Source organism: Aplidium turbinatum, chromosome 8, assembly GCF_918807975.1.
Source record: "Aplidium turbinatum chromosome 8, kaAplTurb1.1, whole genome shotgun sequence".
Lineage (NCBI taxonomy): Eukaryota > Metazoa > Chordata > Ascidiacea > Aplousobranchia > Polyclinidae > Aplidium > Aplidium turbinatum.
In genome coordinates this window covers 16,096,677-16,112,421 of record NC_137479.1, presented here as the reverse complement: position 1 = coordinate 16,112,421, position 15,745 = coordinate 16,096,677, and the positions used below count along the sequence as shown (strand labels likewise).

The 15,745-nt window shown below is 38.9% G+C and overlaps 2 protein-coding genes across 2 annotated transcripts; both read left to right on the top strand.

Annotated features, from left to right (window-relative positions):
- The first annotated feature begins 1,346 nt into the window (after nt 1-1,346).
- On the top strand, nt 1,347-5,433 carry LOC145775106 (ATP-binding cassette sub-family D member 3-like). The gene has a single exon (XM_082586306.1). The coding sequence runs from the start codon at nt 1,384-1,386 to the stop codon at nt 3,397-3,399; it is 2,016 nt and encodes a 671-aa protein (XP_082442432.1). The 5' UTR covers nt 1,347-1,383; the 3' UTR covers nt 3,400-5,433.
- On the top strand, nt 5,427-9,874 carry LOC145775107 (SUMO-activating enzyme subunit 1-like). The gene has a single exon (XM_082586307.1). The coding sequence runs from the start codon at nt 5,433-5,435 to the stop codon at nt 6,432-6,434; it is 1,002 nt and encodes a 333-aa protein (XP_082442433.1). The 5' UTR covers nt 5,427-5,432; the 3' UTR covers nt 6,435-9,874.
- The last annotated feature ends 5,871 nt before the right edge of the window (nt 9,875-15,745 follow it).

The following is a 15,745-nucleotide window of genomic DNA, read 5'->3' as shown; positions in this document are numbered from 1 at the left end:
TTTACTGTTCACACACTTCAATCCACATGTTTTGGTCAATTCCTCTTTGTCATGAGTGGCCAGGGGGAGGGGCTTGTATACCAGCTCCTAATTACTTTGTCAAATTTTTTTCAGATATGGAAAACGAAATTTTCTTAAAAATCTCTTCAAGACATTTAAATAAAGCTAAAATTCTTCAAGAAATTTTTATTGAAAGTAGCAGACTGATCCTAACCTGCAAAGTGCAAACAGAGCAACTAGTCTGATAACCAAACTACTCTACCCTTATCTGGTGCCATTAGATGCTTTGAAAGTAGGTTAATTTATTTAATCCAATGAGTTATTGTCTATGAAAAGTCTAGTTAAAACCTAGCAAAAAGTGCAATCATTGTCGGCTGATTTCGCAGCCCAGCATATTATGGTTTAGTTGCATCCATAATCCACGGAAGCGTGACGATGGTTTGAGGCAAGCTCGAAAACTGCTTTGTCATGAAACCATTGAAACTTTGCCATGTGTCCCAATTTATGATAAACTTGAGAATTGGTCAAGCATCATAATATGTGTGATAGGTTTTCTCGTTTTTGTTGAAAAACTAAAACTGACTCAACTGACATCATGAACAACATCCCAAATATTTTGCATGTCCCCTATAGATCGGAGCTTCAAATGCAACAACTTTGACAAATCACGTTTGATGTAAACTTCATAACAGATTTTCACATTGCTCTTTTCAGAAAACCAACGTTAAAATTTTTATTCGTTTAGTTTTCAAATGAATTCTTTATGTTTTTAAGTTTATTCTAAAAGAAAAACCGTAGGCTACAAACTGATTTTCCTCCGTTAGCTCATTGGTTACGCGCCCGGCCCCGGCTCAAGATCACGTGGCGCTGATTCGGCTCTCAGGGTGTGCGCTTGAGCAACGCATTTCAGGACTGCTCTTCATTCAGCGGCACCCAGTAAATGGAATAGTTCCTGGGAAACAACACTTCAACAATCAAAAAACACTTTACTTTGCCGAACTTGGTAACCGCCCTGGGTCAAGAGCCTCTACATTCTACAAGTATGGGAAACTATATTTTGAAATTATTTCAACGCAATCATCAGCACACCCTGACAATCCGATGCATATCTTGCATATTCTAGTAAAGTGTAACAAATATCGAACCATTAGAACAGTTTTAAAATGTGTAGTCTATTTATGGCATGATTCAAGCCTTTCTGTTCAAACAGAGGTTGCTATTTTAAATTAATATAGGGCAACACGTTTCAACGCTTGACAAGGATCCGCAGATCGGCAGACCTTTTTCACTCATTCAGTCTTCTTCGCAGTTGATGCATGTGAGTTGTGAGTGTTGCATAACTGCAAGTAGTTTATTGAATTTATTTAAAAGTAGTGTTCGAAAATGGCTCCAGCACTCAGCAAGTTTGTTTCACAAGTCCAAGCTAAACATGTGGCAACTGTTGGTGCAATTGTAGCAGCAATTTATTATGTTGGGTATGAATCTGACTCGGCTTTTCTCAAAAAAGAAAAAATTCGGCAAAATCGTGTTTTTGGTGACCAAAGAAGTGATTCACAATCTAAAGAAAAAGCTCAGCTTGATGGAGTATTTCTCCGTAGAGTATGGAAAATATTGAAGATAATTGTTCCAGGTTGGTGGAGCAAAGAAGCTGGATATTTGTTCATGGTTGCTGTCATGCTAGTGATGAGGACTCGGTTTGATGTATGGATGATTGCCAATGGCACCGCTATTGAAAGTTCAATTATTGATCGTGACCGAAAAAGATTTTTGCATTATTTGTTTAAGTTTATAGTTGCACAACCTGCTATTGCTCTGACAAATCAAATGTTGAAATATGGATTAAACTCTCTCAAACTTCTCTTTCGAAAGCAATTCAGTATTTATATGTTCCAGAAGTATCTGAAAGGGCACACTTACTACAAGATGAGCAACATTGACAATCGGATTGCTAATGCTGATCAGCTTCTCACTCAAGATGTTGAAAAATTTTGTAATTCATTGGTTGATTTGTATTCTAACTTAAGCAAGCCACTTCTTGATATCATAATATACATCTACCAACTGACTGGTGCAATTGGAGCTTCCGGTCCAGCAACTATGATTGGTTATCTGGTTGTGTCTGGAATTTTTTTGAACAGACTTCGCCGTCCCATTGGAAAACTAACTGTTGCCGAACAAAGATATGAAGGGGAATACAGGTATGTAAACTCACGCCTCATTACCAACAGCGAAGAAATTGCATTTTACAATGGAAATGAAAAAGAGAAATCAACAATTATTGAAACTTTTTATCGCCTCTACCAGCATTTGTTTAGATTCATTCGTTTTAGATTTCGAATGGGAATAGTTGATGACATCATAGCAAAGTATACGGCAACCACTTTCGGTTATTTAATTGTCAGTCGACCTTTCATGAATCTTGGATTTGAAAAGTTCAAAACTGCTTCACATTCTGAGCTGGTTGAAGATTATTACCGCAGTGGTCGAATGTTGGTTCGTCTTTCCCAAGCGATTGGCAGAATTGTGCTTGCAGGTCGTGAAATGTCACGCCTTGCTGGGTTTACAACTCGAGTTACTGAATTAATCAAAGTCACAGAAGAGTTAAACAAAGGCACTTATCAACGTACCATGGTTCATCGTACAGTGTCCGCTCCAAGCTTAGATACTATTGGTTATGATGCACCTCACAATGCACTCAAGGCAGGAAATGGAGACATTGTTTTGCAAGATCATGTTATTGAGTTTGACAAAGTGCCACTTGTAACACCTAATGGTGATGTGTTGATTGAAGAAATGAGTTTTAAGGTGTCTTCTGGAGTTAATGTGATTGTTTGTGGGCCAAATGGCTGTGGAAAGAGCTCACTATTTAGAGTGTTGGGTGAACTTTGGCCCATATTTGGTGGTGTCTTAACAAAGCCAGATCGCAACCAGTTATTTTACATTCCACAAAGACCTTACATGACTCTTGGAACACTACGTGACCAGGTAATATACCCTGATTCCTTTGAACAAATGAAGCAAAAAGGGTGGACTGATGAAACTCTTGAAGATTTTCTAAAAAAGGTACAACTGGAGAATATTCTTGATCGTGAAGGGGGCTGGGACAGTGTACAAGACTGGATGGATGTTTTGAGTGGTGGTGAAAAACAAAGAATGGCGATGGCTCGACTGTTTTATCACAAACCACAATTTGCCATTCTTGATGAGTGTACAAGTGCTGTGAGTGTTGATGTGGAAGGGTTTATGTATCAGCATTGCCGAAAAGTTGGAATCACTCTTTTCACTGTTTCACATCGCAAATCTCTTTGGCGTCATCATGAGTATTATCTTCATATGGATGGTCGAGGTTCATATGAATTTAAAGAAATAGAAGACCATACTGAGCAGTTTGGATCATAATGGCCATGTGCCATAAAACTTGAAAAACAATTAAAAAATTTGTGTATATGTCTTTTAGAGTAATTCAATAAACATTTTGACGAAGCATTTTTGTCATGCAAATATTTGTTTTTGATACGTTTATCCAATGTGGGGATCAGACGACTATAGGCAATGTTCCAAATTTAATTTTCAGTTGTCATTTTATCAGAATAAATGCTTGCAATATGATAATAATATTATTTAAATGTTACGACAAGTTATTTTGTGCTACAATCTTTATGAGTGGCAATATAAACAAAGAAGGGTTGATAGTGATATTTTCACAGTTCATGGTAGCTATAAGAATTATATAAAACTTTTGTTGTGGTTGTATCTTCTGTGTATTGTAACCTTCTTACTTGCAAGAAATGATTTGTGAATTTTATTGATGTTTTAATTCATTGTATATGAATTTTTATTGCCTACCTACTTTTTTAAATAGTTTTCAGTTAAAGACGATTTTCAGATGACCATATAAATGTTCAAAGTCTAATATTTCGGGTATTTTGTAAGAATTCAAATCTTACTTTTACAGAATATGTATAAATTTTTGATTAGGTCAATGAAAATTTCAAAAAAGTTCTGCTAGGTGACTATTAAAAGTAGGATCATCTAACTTCAATGCACAGCTATTTTTTAATGCTACTTGGTAGCTGTGGCCAATGAAGTTAACGACAGCAAAAAAGTGTGGTAGTTCTGTAATCTATATGTACATGAGTTTGTCATCGCCAAAGTTAGATCTTTACAAGTTAATGTGTAAATAGGTTTCGAAACTTCTTGGTTGATCTTTGTATAATTGCTTTGGTTTTAGCCGTGATCATGTTTTTTGTGCAATTTTAAACTACTTGTTTCATAATTTTTCTTAACTGATTGTGAAACAATGTATAGTTTAGTTACACACTGTTATAGATATACATACAGTACAATTCGGCTATTGTAACATTTTTCTATAGTGGCATCTGTTGCAAAGTTCTGTTTTTAAACTACGCATGCCAGACGGTAGAATATTGGCTATACTGTAGTGACGTTTTTTCCTTCAAGTGTCAGTATAGGTGAATTCTACTGTATTGGCAAACATAATTTTAGTCATGCCATGCTTGTTTGCAGTAAAAATTGTAGAAAATTAAGCTATGCATAATAGAAACATATGTTTTTGTTTTTAAGTAACGTATTTTGGTCTGAAAATATCTACAGATTTAGTCTGTCAAAAAGTTTCTAGATTGGAAATGTTTGACTGCCATGTCAAAACTTTTCTAACCTAGAAGTGAATATAGTTTTAAATCAGAAGAAATCACAACAATACACTGAGTGTAAGCCATAGTTTCATTTTGGTTGTCTGAAAAGTTTGTAGTTTAAAAATGCAACCTATTGAACTTATAAGTTTTATGCTGTTACAAAGTGGCATATTAATTCATAAAATGATTAAGTCTTTAGATCTGCTAAAGACGGGATATTCCCGAAAACTCAGATGGATTAAATGTTTGCTATCTTACTGACTGCACATGTGACTTCACTGGATAGTTGGATACGGTACGACATGACTTTACAGAATACCAATCATTTACTTATATTGATTGTATGATGCTGTACTGCATTATGATAAAAATTTTGTGTTTCCTACTTTTGTGATGAAAACGTTTACTTGTGTGTGGCATTGTGTAAAATTGATTGTGTCATGTTTTAATATAGGAATGACGAAATAATGTTGGGAAAGTTCAACAATAAACTTAATAAGTTTGAAGCATTAGTCAAAATCTTTGACAAATGGACTGGAATATCTAGTTTGCACAATGCACATTGGGATTATTCACAAACTGAAGCTTTTAGATATAGAGTACGTATCCGAATTGTAACTGTTTAACGTCATATCATTCTGTCAGTGCATATGACAACCTTGCTGTTGTACTGCTGAACAACTGTTGCAGTTTTATCACTGGACGGTTTTGTTTATTTGTCATTCTAATGTTTTCTAGAAGCGTCAGATTATTTGTAATTTTGTTTCTTAATTGCAGATGGCAGATGTAATTAGTAGTGATGAATTTGCTCAGTATGATCGACAAATAAGATTGTGGGGCTTAGAAGCCCAAAAACGCTTGAGGCAGGCTGATGTGCTAGTGATTGGAGTAGGAGGCTTGGGTTCAGAGATTGTCAAGAATATTGTTTTAGCTGGTATCTGTTCCATTACTCTTGCTGACTTTCAAGTGACAACTGAGAAGGATTTAGCTTCTCAACTTCTTATTACGCCAGATCATGTGGGTTTGAACATTGCCGAAGCTTCGCGCGCAAGAACTCAAGAGTTAAATCCAAACGTAAAAGTTGTTGTCGATACAGAAGACGTAGCTTTGAAAAGTGACAAGTTTTTTCAGCAATTTGATGTTGTTTGCATGACGCGTGGTTCAGAGTCATTGAGAGTGAAATTGGACGCTGTTTGCCGAAAAAAAGACATCAAGTTTTTCTGTGGCAATGTTTTTGGATTTTTTGGTTACTTTTTCAGCGACCTTGGAAATCATGAGTATGCTGTTGAAGTTCCCATGAAAAAAGCACAAAACCCAAATGCTGAAGAACCAGAGGTAAAAAAGGCTAAAGTTGAAGAAGAAATGGTAACTGTAAAACGAGTGGCTGAATTCTGTACTTACGAAGAAGCGATGAAAGAAGAAATGTCCAAGCGAAGTCGCAAGGAACTGCGCAATACTTCTCAAGTATTTTTCATTTTGAAGACATTGGACAAATTCCAATCAAAATACAATCGTTTTCCCATGCCTAGTGATGCCGACATTCTGGAGTCCATCAAAACTGACGTTCTCATTGAATCGGGCATGAAAGACTCATTCGTTTGTGAACAATTTGCAACTTATTGTTGTTCTCAACTCAGCGCTGTGTCGGCTATTGTCGGTGGTGTTTTAGGGCAGGAAATTATCAAAGTCATCTCTAAAAACGGCCAACCTCATAATAATTTCTTTTTCTTTGACGGATTGAAACACGTTGGTATTGTTGATAAAATCCACCCGAAGTGATGCCTCGTGCAAAAAGACACCAGTGACATCAGCGAATTTCTCCGATGTAGCAACGATTATTTTACAAGTCACTACAAGGTTAATCGCAAGCTCTCAATATTAATAAAGAAATTATGCGATTACTCTACTTGCAACAATGCTGCCGAACGTTTTCTTTCAATATATGTTCTCTTTTTAAATTTTGTACTGGAATAGGCTATAACAACTATCCATGAACAATTGAACATGTTGTCATGATTGGCTGGTAATCAGTGGTTGCTGGCGATCACTTAATGGAGGAGCTTCAATCTTGATTCGATATATTTATTGGCATATGTGCCGTATTCATAGAAGCTGAAATCTAATGCAGCCCATGATTTTAATACTAGAGTAAGGCAATTGATTAATTTAGCTTGAATAAAGCCTTAAACTGCTTCCTTCTACTAAAGCAGGGGTTCCCAGCCTTTTTACGATCTCGTACCACTTTTTGTAGAACAACTAATTTGATCGAATCATGTTTTATTCAGAATAATAATATTGGCGTACTAAAATAACACTAAAGCACCACAACTTAATTTAATCAGATTTTTGTTTACTGTCCACCAATTGGTCGATGCGCGGTGTAAATTTGCTACCAGCGCATCAAAAGTGCTTTCCGGGCGCACCTAGTCGGTTTCGATTTTTTGACTTGATGCTCATCATGACTGAAAAATCCCTGCTCGCATTCCCACGTGGAAGGGAAAATCAGTAGCTGTGGAACAGCATGGGAAGCTAGCGTTGAATATGAAGAGGCCATACTGAGCCAGAAATTTATTGGTTAACATTCCTTGTAACTGTTATTGAACATTTTATTCCGATCTATTTTTAGCTTACAACTAGCATTATTCAACGCTATTTGTAGCTTAAGCTATAAAACAGTAGATATCTATCAAGAGCAATCATTTTACATAATTAACGCCCACTGTCCCACAGCGTTGTACGGCTTTTCAAAGCAACTGTGCTCCTTGTTGATAATTGACATGACCTGTATTTTGAAGATCGTAATGATATGAAACAACAGGAATAGTTACGTAACAATAAGAATAGGCTTCGGGAAATTTTTGTTTTGTAAACAAAATACAAAGTTGTGAATCCAGGTTTTTGTGAAAAAACGGAAGCTACTCGCGTACCACCTGAAAAACCTTCGCCTACCACAGGTTGGGAACTCCTATACTAAAGTAATTGAGGGGACTGCTACCCACGCAGTCCTTATGAACGAGCCCCTACTGATTTTCATATCTTCACAAAAGCCGAGAGGGCCAGCTTTTGAGAAAACGAGCAACAGTGAATTGGCAAAATGTATCAACGCGAGATTTTTGTATTTCGTAAGTTATGTTTGTTGCCTCGGACCAAATCAGTGTCTCTCAATAAACAACTGTAGTTTCTACACCAGGAGAGGTGCAAGAATATGTTAGCATATTATTGTGAATGAAAATACATCACATTTGAAACCATCAACATAAGAAGGGCAAAAAAATTAACTGGGGCTTTGACAAGATTAGCCCACATACAGTAGCACTTGAAATACAGGATACAGTTGGATACATTTCACGCTTTTTCGTTAGTCACTCATTGATTGTGCCTATGTCATTGTCTCTCATAGCTTGTAGATCAAATGAATATCGTTTTTGCATTAGCCTCTTTAAAAATCTCAAGTCAGTAGGTTACACCGAACAATGCAAACATTCAGAGTACTGAGTAAAGGCTAAAGGTGCGTACTGCGTATGCGCTGAGTCAACATTAGCGCACAAAATTACTTGAAACTTTGCGCAATACCGCCACTTTTGGCACTGTAACATTGCATTATTAACTTGTTGGCGCTTTGTCATTAAGCTTTGTAAGTGTATATGAAAAACATGGGTCTGCTACTATTCGGTGAGTTCCTAACCCTAAAACGGCAATGATAATTAGGCTACGGTACCCGATAATTTAAAAAAAAAAATTGAAAAAATCACCGAATAGAGATTGGACTCACGCGACGGGCCATTCCGGAAAAGCATGCATGTGCTGTAATGCCGTTTACTTTTACCGTATTGATGACAAAATGCCTTATTGTTTTGAAGTATTGTATTTTCTGTATCCTATTGACAGCACAAAAGTTTCAGTTTGCTTCTTGTAGTTTTTTTTTTTGTGTTTCATTATTGTCCATCTTGACCCAAATTTATTCAAGAAACACGTCTGATTTGAATACTACTTTTAATTGTTTTATACATGATTATGTGCCTGATCTGATGCAGACGTTTGCGGTCATGGTCTTCCAAACTTATCTGTCATTTGACAGATCCCTATAAAATGGGCAGTTTTGATTGTTGTGTTTGTGGCCATTGGTTCAAACTGTTTAAATAAGTTAATCTTTGCCGACCTTCACCTTTTTTCCTTGTATCATGCCCAATAGTGCTAATGCGTCCAAATTTCCATGTCTGTGAATATGCTCTACAGATTCCATCTGGCGCCTCTAACTGTTGTTATTAATCTGCTTACCGGTACTGTTACTGCCAATTTCAGAACTTCGTCATTACTTTTCAGTCCAAGAGATCTTCATCAACATTACAACAACAACTTTAATTATAGCCTACATACTTTTTTCAAGTTAATACTAAAAAGAATTATCTTTTTTGCGCCATAGCGTAGTGTAATGTGAGCTAGTCAGATTAGGGAACGTTCAAATATTACGTAACGCTTTTTTTCGAATTTTTGACCCCCCCTCCCCCATGTAACGCCAACATAACGCTTTTTTCAATCCCCCCCTCCCCCATGTAACGCTTTTTCACTACAAATTCAGCACAAAAAGCTACCATTCCGTACTCGAAAGCGTTACGTAACGTTTTGCTTGAACCCCCTCCCCCCCGATGTGACGCTAACGTAACGCTTTGCATAAACCCCCCCCCTCCCCCTCGAAGGCGTTACGTAATATTTGAACGTTCCCTTAGGCTACGTTGGTTTTGATGGAAACTTTTTTTGTTTGTTTGTTTGTTTATCTTTATCCTGCATTGCGGGAAAGCGGACTTGAGCGCTATGCATCGGTGTACGCCTTCCGACGTACACCTGACCCACGCTGCAGCCGACGACAATGTCTGTTTCCGGTTGTCTACTCTGCTTATGACTTAAATTTGGAACCACCCATTACTCGAAATCGATCACTGGGTAGAGGCAATTATCGTAAAGTTTCTTGCCCAGAGAAACAACAGCAGGTGCGGGTGGCTGGAGTCGAACACGCTGGCTCTCGACTGTGAGCCCAACGCGCTAATCACTCGGCCACTGCTGCCAAACATATGTGGGTAGGCTGTGCCTTGTTAGGATTGAAAAAGAAATTTCACTCCTGCGTGATATCATAGCTTATACTATTTTAGCAGAAACTTAGTTGTTGCGTACGTTAACTTACTTAGTTATTCTGCAGGAAACAATTTAATCAAAAATTTCCGTTTTCATGCAACAGCTTTCGTTTTGTTTCTCTGCAGTTGAGTGTAGCAAGTACTCAGCGATAGACAAGTGTTTTGCCCATGAGGCTGGGCTCATTAGTACCGCACCACTAGTTCTTGCTACATATTTCTCAACTGCTGCTTTTTGCAGTCAATTGAATTCTTACCTTTGTGGAAAGAAAACAACTAAACTAACTGTCGCCAAGGATATGCACAGTCGAGAAGGAGCGATCTTCCTGGCGTCAGCAGTACCTGACTACTCACGATAGAACAGCGAGCATTGTGTTTCGCCAACCATACCGGTGTAGCCTCCACACTAGCCATCATCGGCGAAACACGTGTCTATCGCTGAGTTCTTGCTGCACTCGACTGCCGAGAAACACATGTTTTTTGGAAAAGTCTTGATGGCTAGTGTGGAGGCTACACCCGGTGGCAACTTTTGAAAAGGTACCATTATAAAATCCCCTTTCAACTTGGTTTGGTAATTACAGAAGAAAAAAGAGCAACAGCTGTGGTGGGAAGCAAACCCACGTCAATGTAATTACTACCACCGCCCTAACCCAATGCGCCAAGCCAGCCGATGGGGAACGAATGACTAAACTGAGCTAAAATATACGTTTTCCTTTGTTGCTCAGAGGGGATTTTTTATGGTACCTTTTCAAAAGTTGCCACCCGGTGAGCGGTGTTTTCAACAACCAGCTGAAGCCGGGAGTCGAACCAGGAAAGGAGGCCGAGAGGAAGGAACTGGCCACCCTACTCTCGTTAGTGCTAAAGGCTTAGTTAAGTATAATGAGAACCTTATCTTCTCATCCCCCGATGCTTGGATCAAGTATGGGACTCACCTTTATCACGGAACTTTCATCAAACTTTTGCGAGGAATTCCGGGATGGATTTTTCACTTTGCGTTTCATTCACAGCATAACAAAATAGATAGGTACAGTGGCGTACGCAGGGGGGGGGGGCCATGCCCCCCCCCCCCCTTAAAATGTTTTAGTAGTTAATGTTTTGCATTGCTCTGTCAAAGCAATTACTGTAACAATGTTGTTTTATAGACTAAGCCAATACATGGCCCAACCTACCTACCCCACCCCAGGTATGCCAATGTAGCATAGTGTTCTGTAAGCCTATTATAGTGATTAGTGAGAGAGAAATGGATAAAGTCTAAACTAAAACCATACTGGGATATCATGAAGACGTCTGAGATATCAGTGGCATAGCCAAAGGAGGGGGGGGGGGTTGGGCCTTGGGAGTTACAACCCCACTTTGGCACGCGTGTGACGTCACGATATTGAGAATGGTGCTTTCAGTTTCTTTATGCTTGGGGATGATGGTTTCAGTCTAAAAAAAACTTGTCTAATTTTAAACGAAACTGCATTAAAAGAGCGAGTTTTGCCAATACCAAACATCTCAGCCAGAAATTAACAACAAGAAAACATAGAGACAGCTTTATTTTCGAAAAATGCCGAAGAAAACATGATCTTATCCTTTTGCTATGCTACCTGACAGCACCATTTTACAGGAATATTCATACCCACATTTTTGTTGAAAATGCTCTCAGAATGCACCAAATTCAAAGTAATTTTTCAAAATTTTTTGGGGGAGGCCTCCCAGACCCCCCGCCGCTGGGTGTCGTCTTAAGCGAAAACGCCGTCGGGCTTCGCCCGCCGGTCGTCAAAACCCTCCCTTTCAAAATTCCTGGCTACGCTACTCTCAATGGCCCCTCCCTTGAGAAAATCCTGCGTACGCCACTGGATAAGTAATTAAGTATGCTTGTGAATTCTGTGCAAGTTTTCTAGAAGCAGTTGGACGCCGTCAAAGCTGTGTTCAGTTGCCACAGATCGGTGTCTTTCCATGTTAAAGAAGAATCAAGGTTTTTATGCACTCGTTGACAGCCAAGAAAGCAATTGCCTCTATAAAATATTTTTTCCCCTGTAAAAATGCAGCTAATAAAACGTTAAACAGGGAAAAAAGTGTTTGATTGGAATTCCCGTATCTCATAGTGCAGTAGCCTACATTAGCTCGCCAGATTTGGTTACCGTGAAACACATCCGTTTTCCTTGATCCAGCTGAAAACAGTAGCCTAGATTGTACGTCACAATTGATAATGTGTTATCATGATCCAGCATGTTCGTTCTTTAAAAACTGTAATTTGTGTTCTTTTCCTTCAGTTATAACTAGACCAGAATCAACAAGTGCAATCCCTATAACCAGTGGCGTAATCAATCATGGCGGTAATTGGCATTGCCCCCCATGAAATATTTTTGTGTCTACATGCAATCGACCAACAAACTTGTAAACTATTGAAAGGCTGTAGAAAAGTTTGTTACAAAAAGATGTATTTTTTTGATCAAACTTATGCGGTAGGCCTATTTGGTCATGTAGGCTAACACTTTCTCTGTTATCAGTAGTCAGATGCAGTGATATGCAATTGTGTTATTTAACGTTTTGCTTGCCGGTAGCCAAATGTGATGTCAAATGTTTGTTGCTACGACGCACACCTCAGATTTAACATGAACATTAGATAATTAGGCGACTGTGTTGTATTTTGTGTGAAAGGTACTTTTTGACATACTGAAGCCTAGCATTAAACCAACCGTTTATAGACCTAGTCCTGTCTATTTATTTATATTGCTGTTGCCCCCCCCCCTGTAAAATTGATCAGGTTTCGCCACTACCAATGTGATAGAAATCATATCATCAACAGTAAATTGAATTCGTGCAAATGCGCTTAACCGTCACAACTTTAGCAATTTTTGAAAGATATTGATGCTGACTGTGGAGACGTGCTCATACCGTTCAGTGGTTAAGCGTGCTACAAGTCTCTAAATGGTTTTACGTGCTTCTCAAGAAGACGAAAACGTTTTGTGATGGGTAAGAAAATCATCTCTTAGTTGAGCAACGAAGAATGAATTGTCACTGATTTGTCATTCATAGTTGATCTCACAACACGCCTTTCGTGGCGTACGCAAGATTGAAATTGAAAAAAAACCCATTTGCTAATATTGGCCTACCATACTCAGCTTGATCCCTTAATTGATAACGATAATTTTTCAATTTGCAGCAACTAGTTTAGCCTAGCCTACTCGTTTGGATAGATTTTGTATTAAAAACAAATAAATGTGATCAAAAATAAAAGTTATCAGACGTTTCCCTCTTCACAAGTTTGGAGAACTTGCTGTCGCCTGTTTTGTAGGTCCCGTTTTTTACTGCGGTAGTTGTGATGCGAAGTTCTTGGCAGTAACGGGACATTGGCAGGAAGAGCGTGCTGAACGGCCCGTAAGGTTGTTAATAGTATTCCATGCTATCCGGCTAGAGTGTGCAAAGTCGATTGCGTTGACAGTGTCTTACCATCACTCTAGCCTCCGTGAGTCCAGCGATTCGAGCAGTTTTATTGCGGCTGAGTAAGAGGCAGCACCTGGTGAGACACGAACATAGGAGCGGTAGCCTATAAAGTTTCGCACACTGAATCTCAGCACGGCGCGTAGTTCTTTCGGCGGCCGCGAGGGATAGTTGCTGATTTGATGGCACGGCAGAAGTCTTGGTAAGCCTCATCCACGTTGACGGTAAAAGGTAGTTCCGCCGCAGCTTGGTTGGTTATGAGGCTGTAGCGATTTCAATTGGCCTATCTGAAGTTTTATTTCGCAGGCCAAGCATTCTCTGTTGATGTACTTGTAGCCCCAGTTGGTGTGCTGGCAGTTTCGATAGTCTTCGTTTCGCATGCTACTTACAAGGGGACCGCGTGAAGGTGACTGTTCTTCCCCCTTGTAAGTAGCATCATAAAAATAACGAAGACTGCAAGCAAGAGCTGATGCCATTGGTTATTAAAGAACGTTTTCCTTTCATAAAGGAGGCACTGGAGAAGCTTGCGAATGACTAAGAGCAAAAGACAGAATGTCGACAGCAGGCAAATGAACTTGGAGAAAATGGAGTTGCTCGAAACTGGAATCTTAGTGGTTTTTTGGAGTAGCTTACTTGATTGCTTCCAGGCTGGTCACAGCGGTAAACCATAATCTCTTCGTGGGAAAATTGTAACATAAGATTCTCGGATCAGTTCGTCTGTATGTAATGACCGAAAAGAAACACTCTTCTGAAACGTCTATTCAAGAATTGTATTTCTGTAAAAAATAGCCCACTGGCCGTCGAAACTAAGTGCAACGCGATACACCACTAAACTTGTCACTACAAAACAAATTACTTGGATAAAGACAGAAATTTCGTCCAGCTGGCAAGCACTAAGCAAAACAGTTAAATATGCGACCAACTCTTAAGTAACAATTTTAAGAATGACGAGAATACATTGCAATATCTCAAACGCACGTAGGCAGCTACTGTGACGTAATAATGATAAGCTATTCAAGCAGCTGTTCAAGTTTGGCTTACACCTGTTCAAGTTATTAAAGATTTAACGATGATGTAATGTTATGCTGCAGCTGCAATGTTTTACACGTCTTGCAATCGATAGTGAAATCTGCTCATTTTTTAGAAATATTTCATTACGTAATACGCTAAGATTCAGTAGACCTGAACGGTTTTACATGACGTTTGATTTGGTGAACAATTGTCTGGAACACAGGCAACTCAAGCCTCTCTTCAAGAAAAGCAGCAAAATCTCAACATTGCTTCAGCGTTGTGTGCCTCTTTGGCAGGATCTCTACAGACTTTCAGAGAACAACTCGATAAGTTTGAGGCAGAGGCGCAGAAGCTGACTCAAGTGCCAGATTACCGACCAACAAGCACAAGAAGAATTTGTCCGCAATCGAAGGCGCGATGAGGATGTAGGCAGCGGCCGTTCAGTTCCAGATGCAATAGATAATCAATCACCTAAAGACAAATTCCGGGTGGAAGTTTTCCTTGCAGTATTGGACAGCCTGCAATCTGCGCTGGAGCAACGTCGCAAGGCATTGACCCATGTCACAATCAATGTGCGAGGTCTTGCGACGGGCGCTTGTATCTCGATCGAGCAGCAAAGATTTTGCTCTCCAGGTCTAAATATATAAATTGGATTAAAGAAAAACTTAGGCCTGGAGAATAGCTAATTTTAGACAAATTAAGAAAGAAATTTAATTGTGGTCATTTCAGTCCAAAATTTTTTGAAATTGGTAAAGAATTCGCAAAGACAGAACAACTCAAAGAAACCCATATCAAGAATCCAAGTCTGCGGTTGCCGCATGTAGCAAACAAACAATTGTCTCGCCAGCCTCAGCTTTGGAAGAATAGAGATGAGGAAAGTAAATGATTATCCAGTGAAGCAATTGAAGTACAGTACGGTAGAAAACTTAAAGGGGTACTAAAGGAAAAACCTGACTTGGCGATTTTCCACGTTCTTTGTGTTTAACATGCTACTATAAAACGATTTTCAATAAAATTTTGCCCCATTGCGGTCTGACCACCATTGTGCGCGTGCTTTTGTCAGAGCTTTCAAAACGTGATTGAGCCTGAGCAACGAAGCGTGCGACTGTACAGTCTACGTCATAAAGGCTAGCAATCAACCGATCACGCAATAATTGTTACTGCGAGCGATTTGACTGTAGGCTATGTATGTATGTACATCAAAACAGCACATTTTAACATCAAAACAGCAGACAGTTTGCTCAAAACATCAGATGTGGTAACGTGGCTTTTGTAATTGCTGGCTTTTATGACGTATTCTCGAGCAGTGTTTGCACGTTTTGGTCATTTTGAAAAAAATGAAAATAAATGAAACACTGGACTTTGGGCCTTGCCAGCGCCATTGAAAACAATTTTTTTTCGGTAATTTTTTTTGAAATGTATTCTTGAATGTTCAGTTTACTCATTTTAATGCTTAATTCCGGTTTGAAATTTTCCTTTAGTATGCCTTTAACAAATTACGATTAGTAAGCCATGTAGATTAAT

Bases quoted from the DNA above. Each gene is read 5' to 3' on its own strand.
- LOC145775106 (XM_082586306.1), top strand. From the start codon at position 1,384: ATGGCTCCAGCACTCAGCAAGTTTGTTTCACAAGTCCAAGCTAAACAT.
- LOC145775107 (XM_082586307.1), top strand. From the start codon at position 5,433: ATGGCAGATGTAATTAGTAGTGATGAATTTGCTCAGTATGATCGACAA.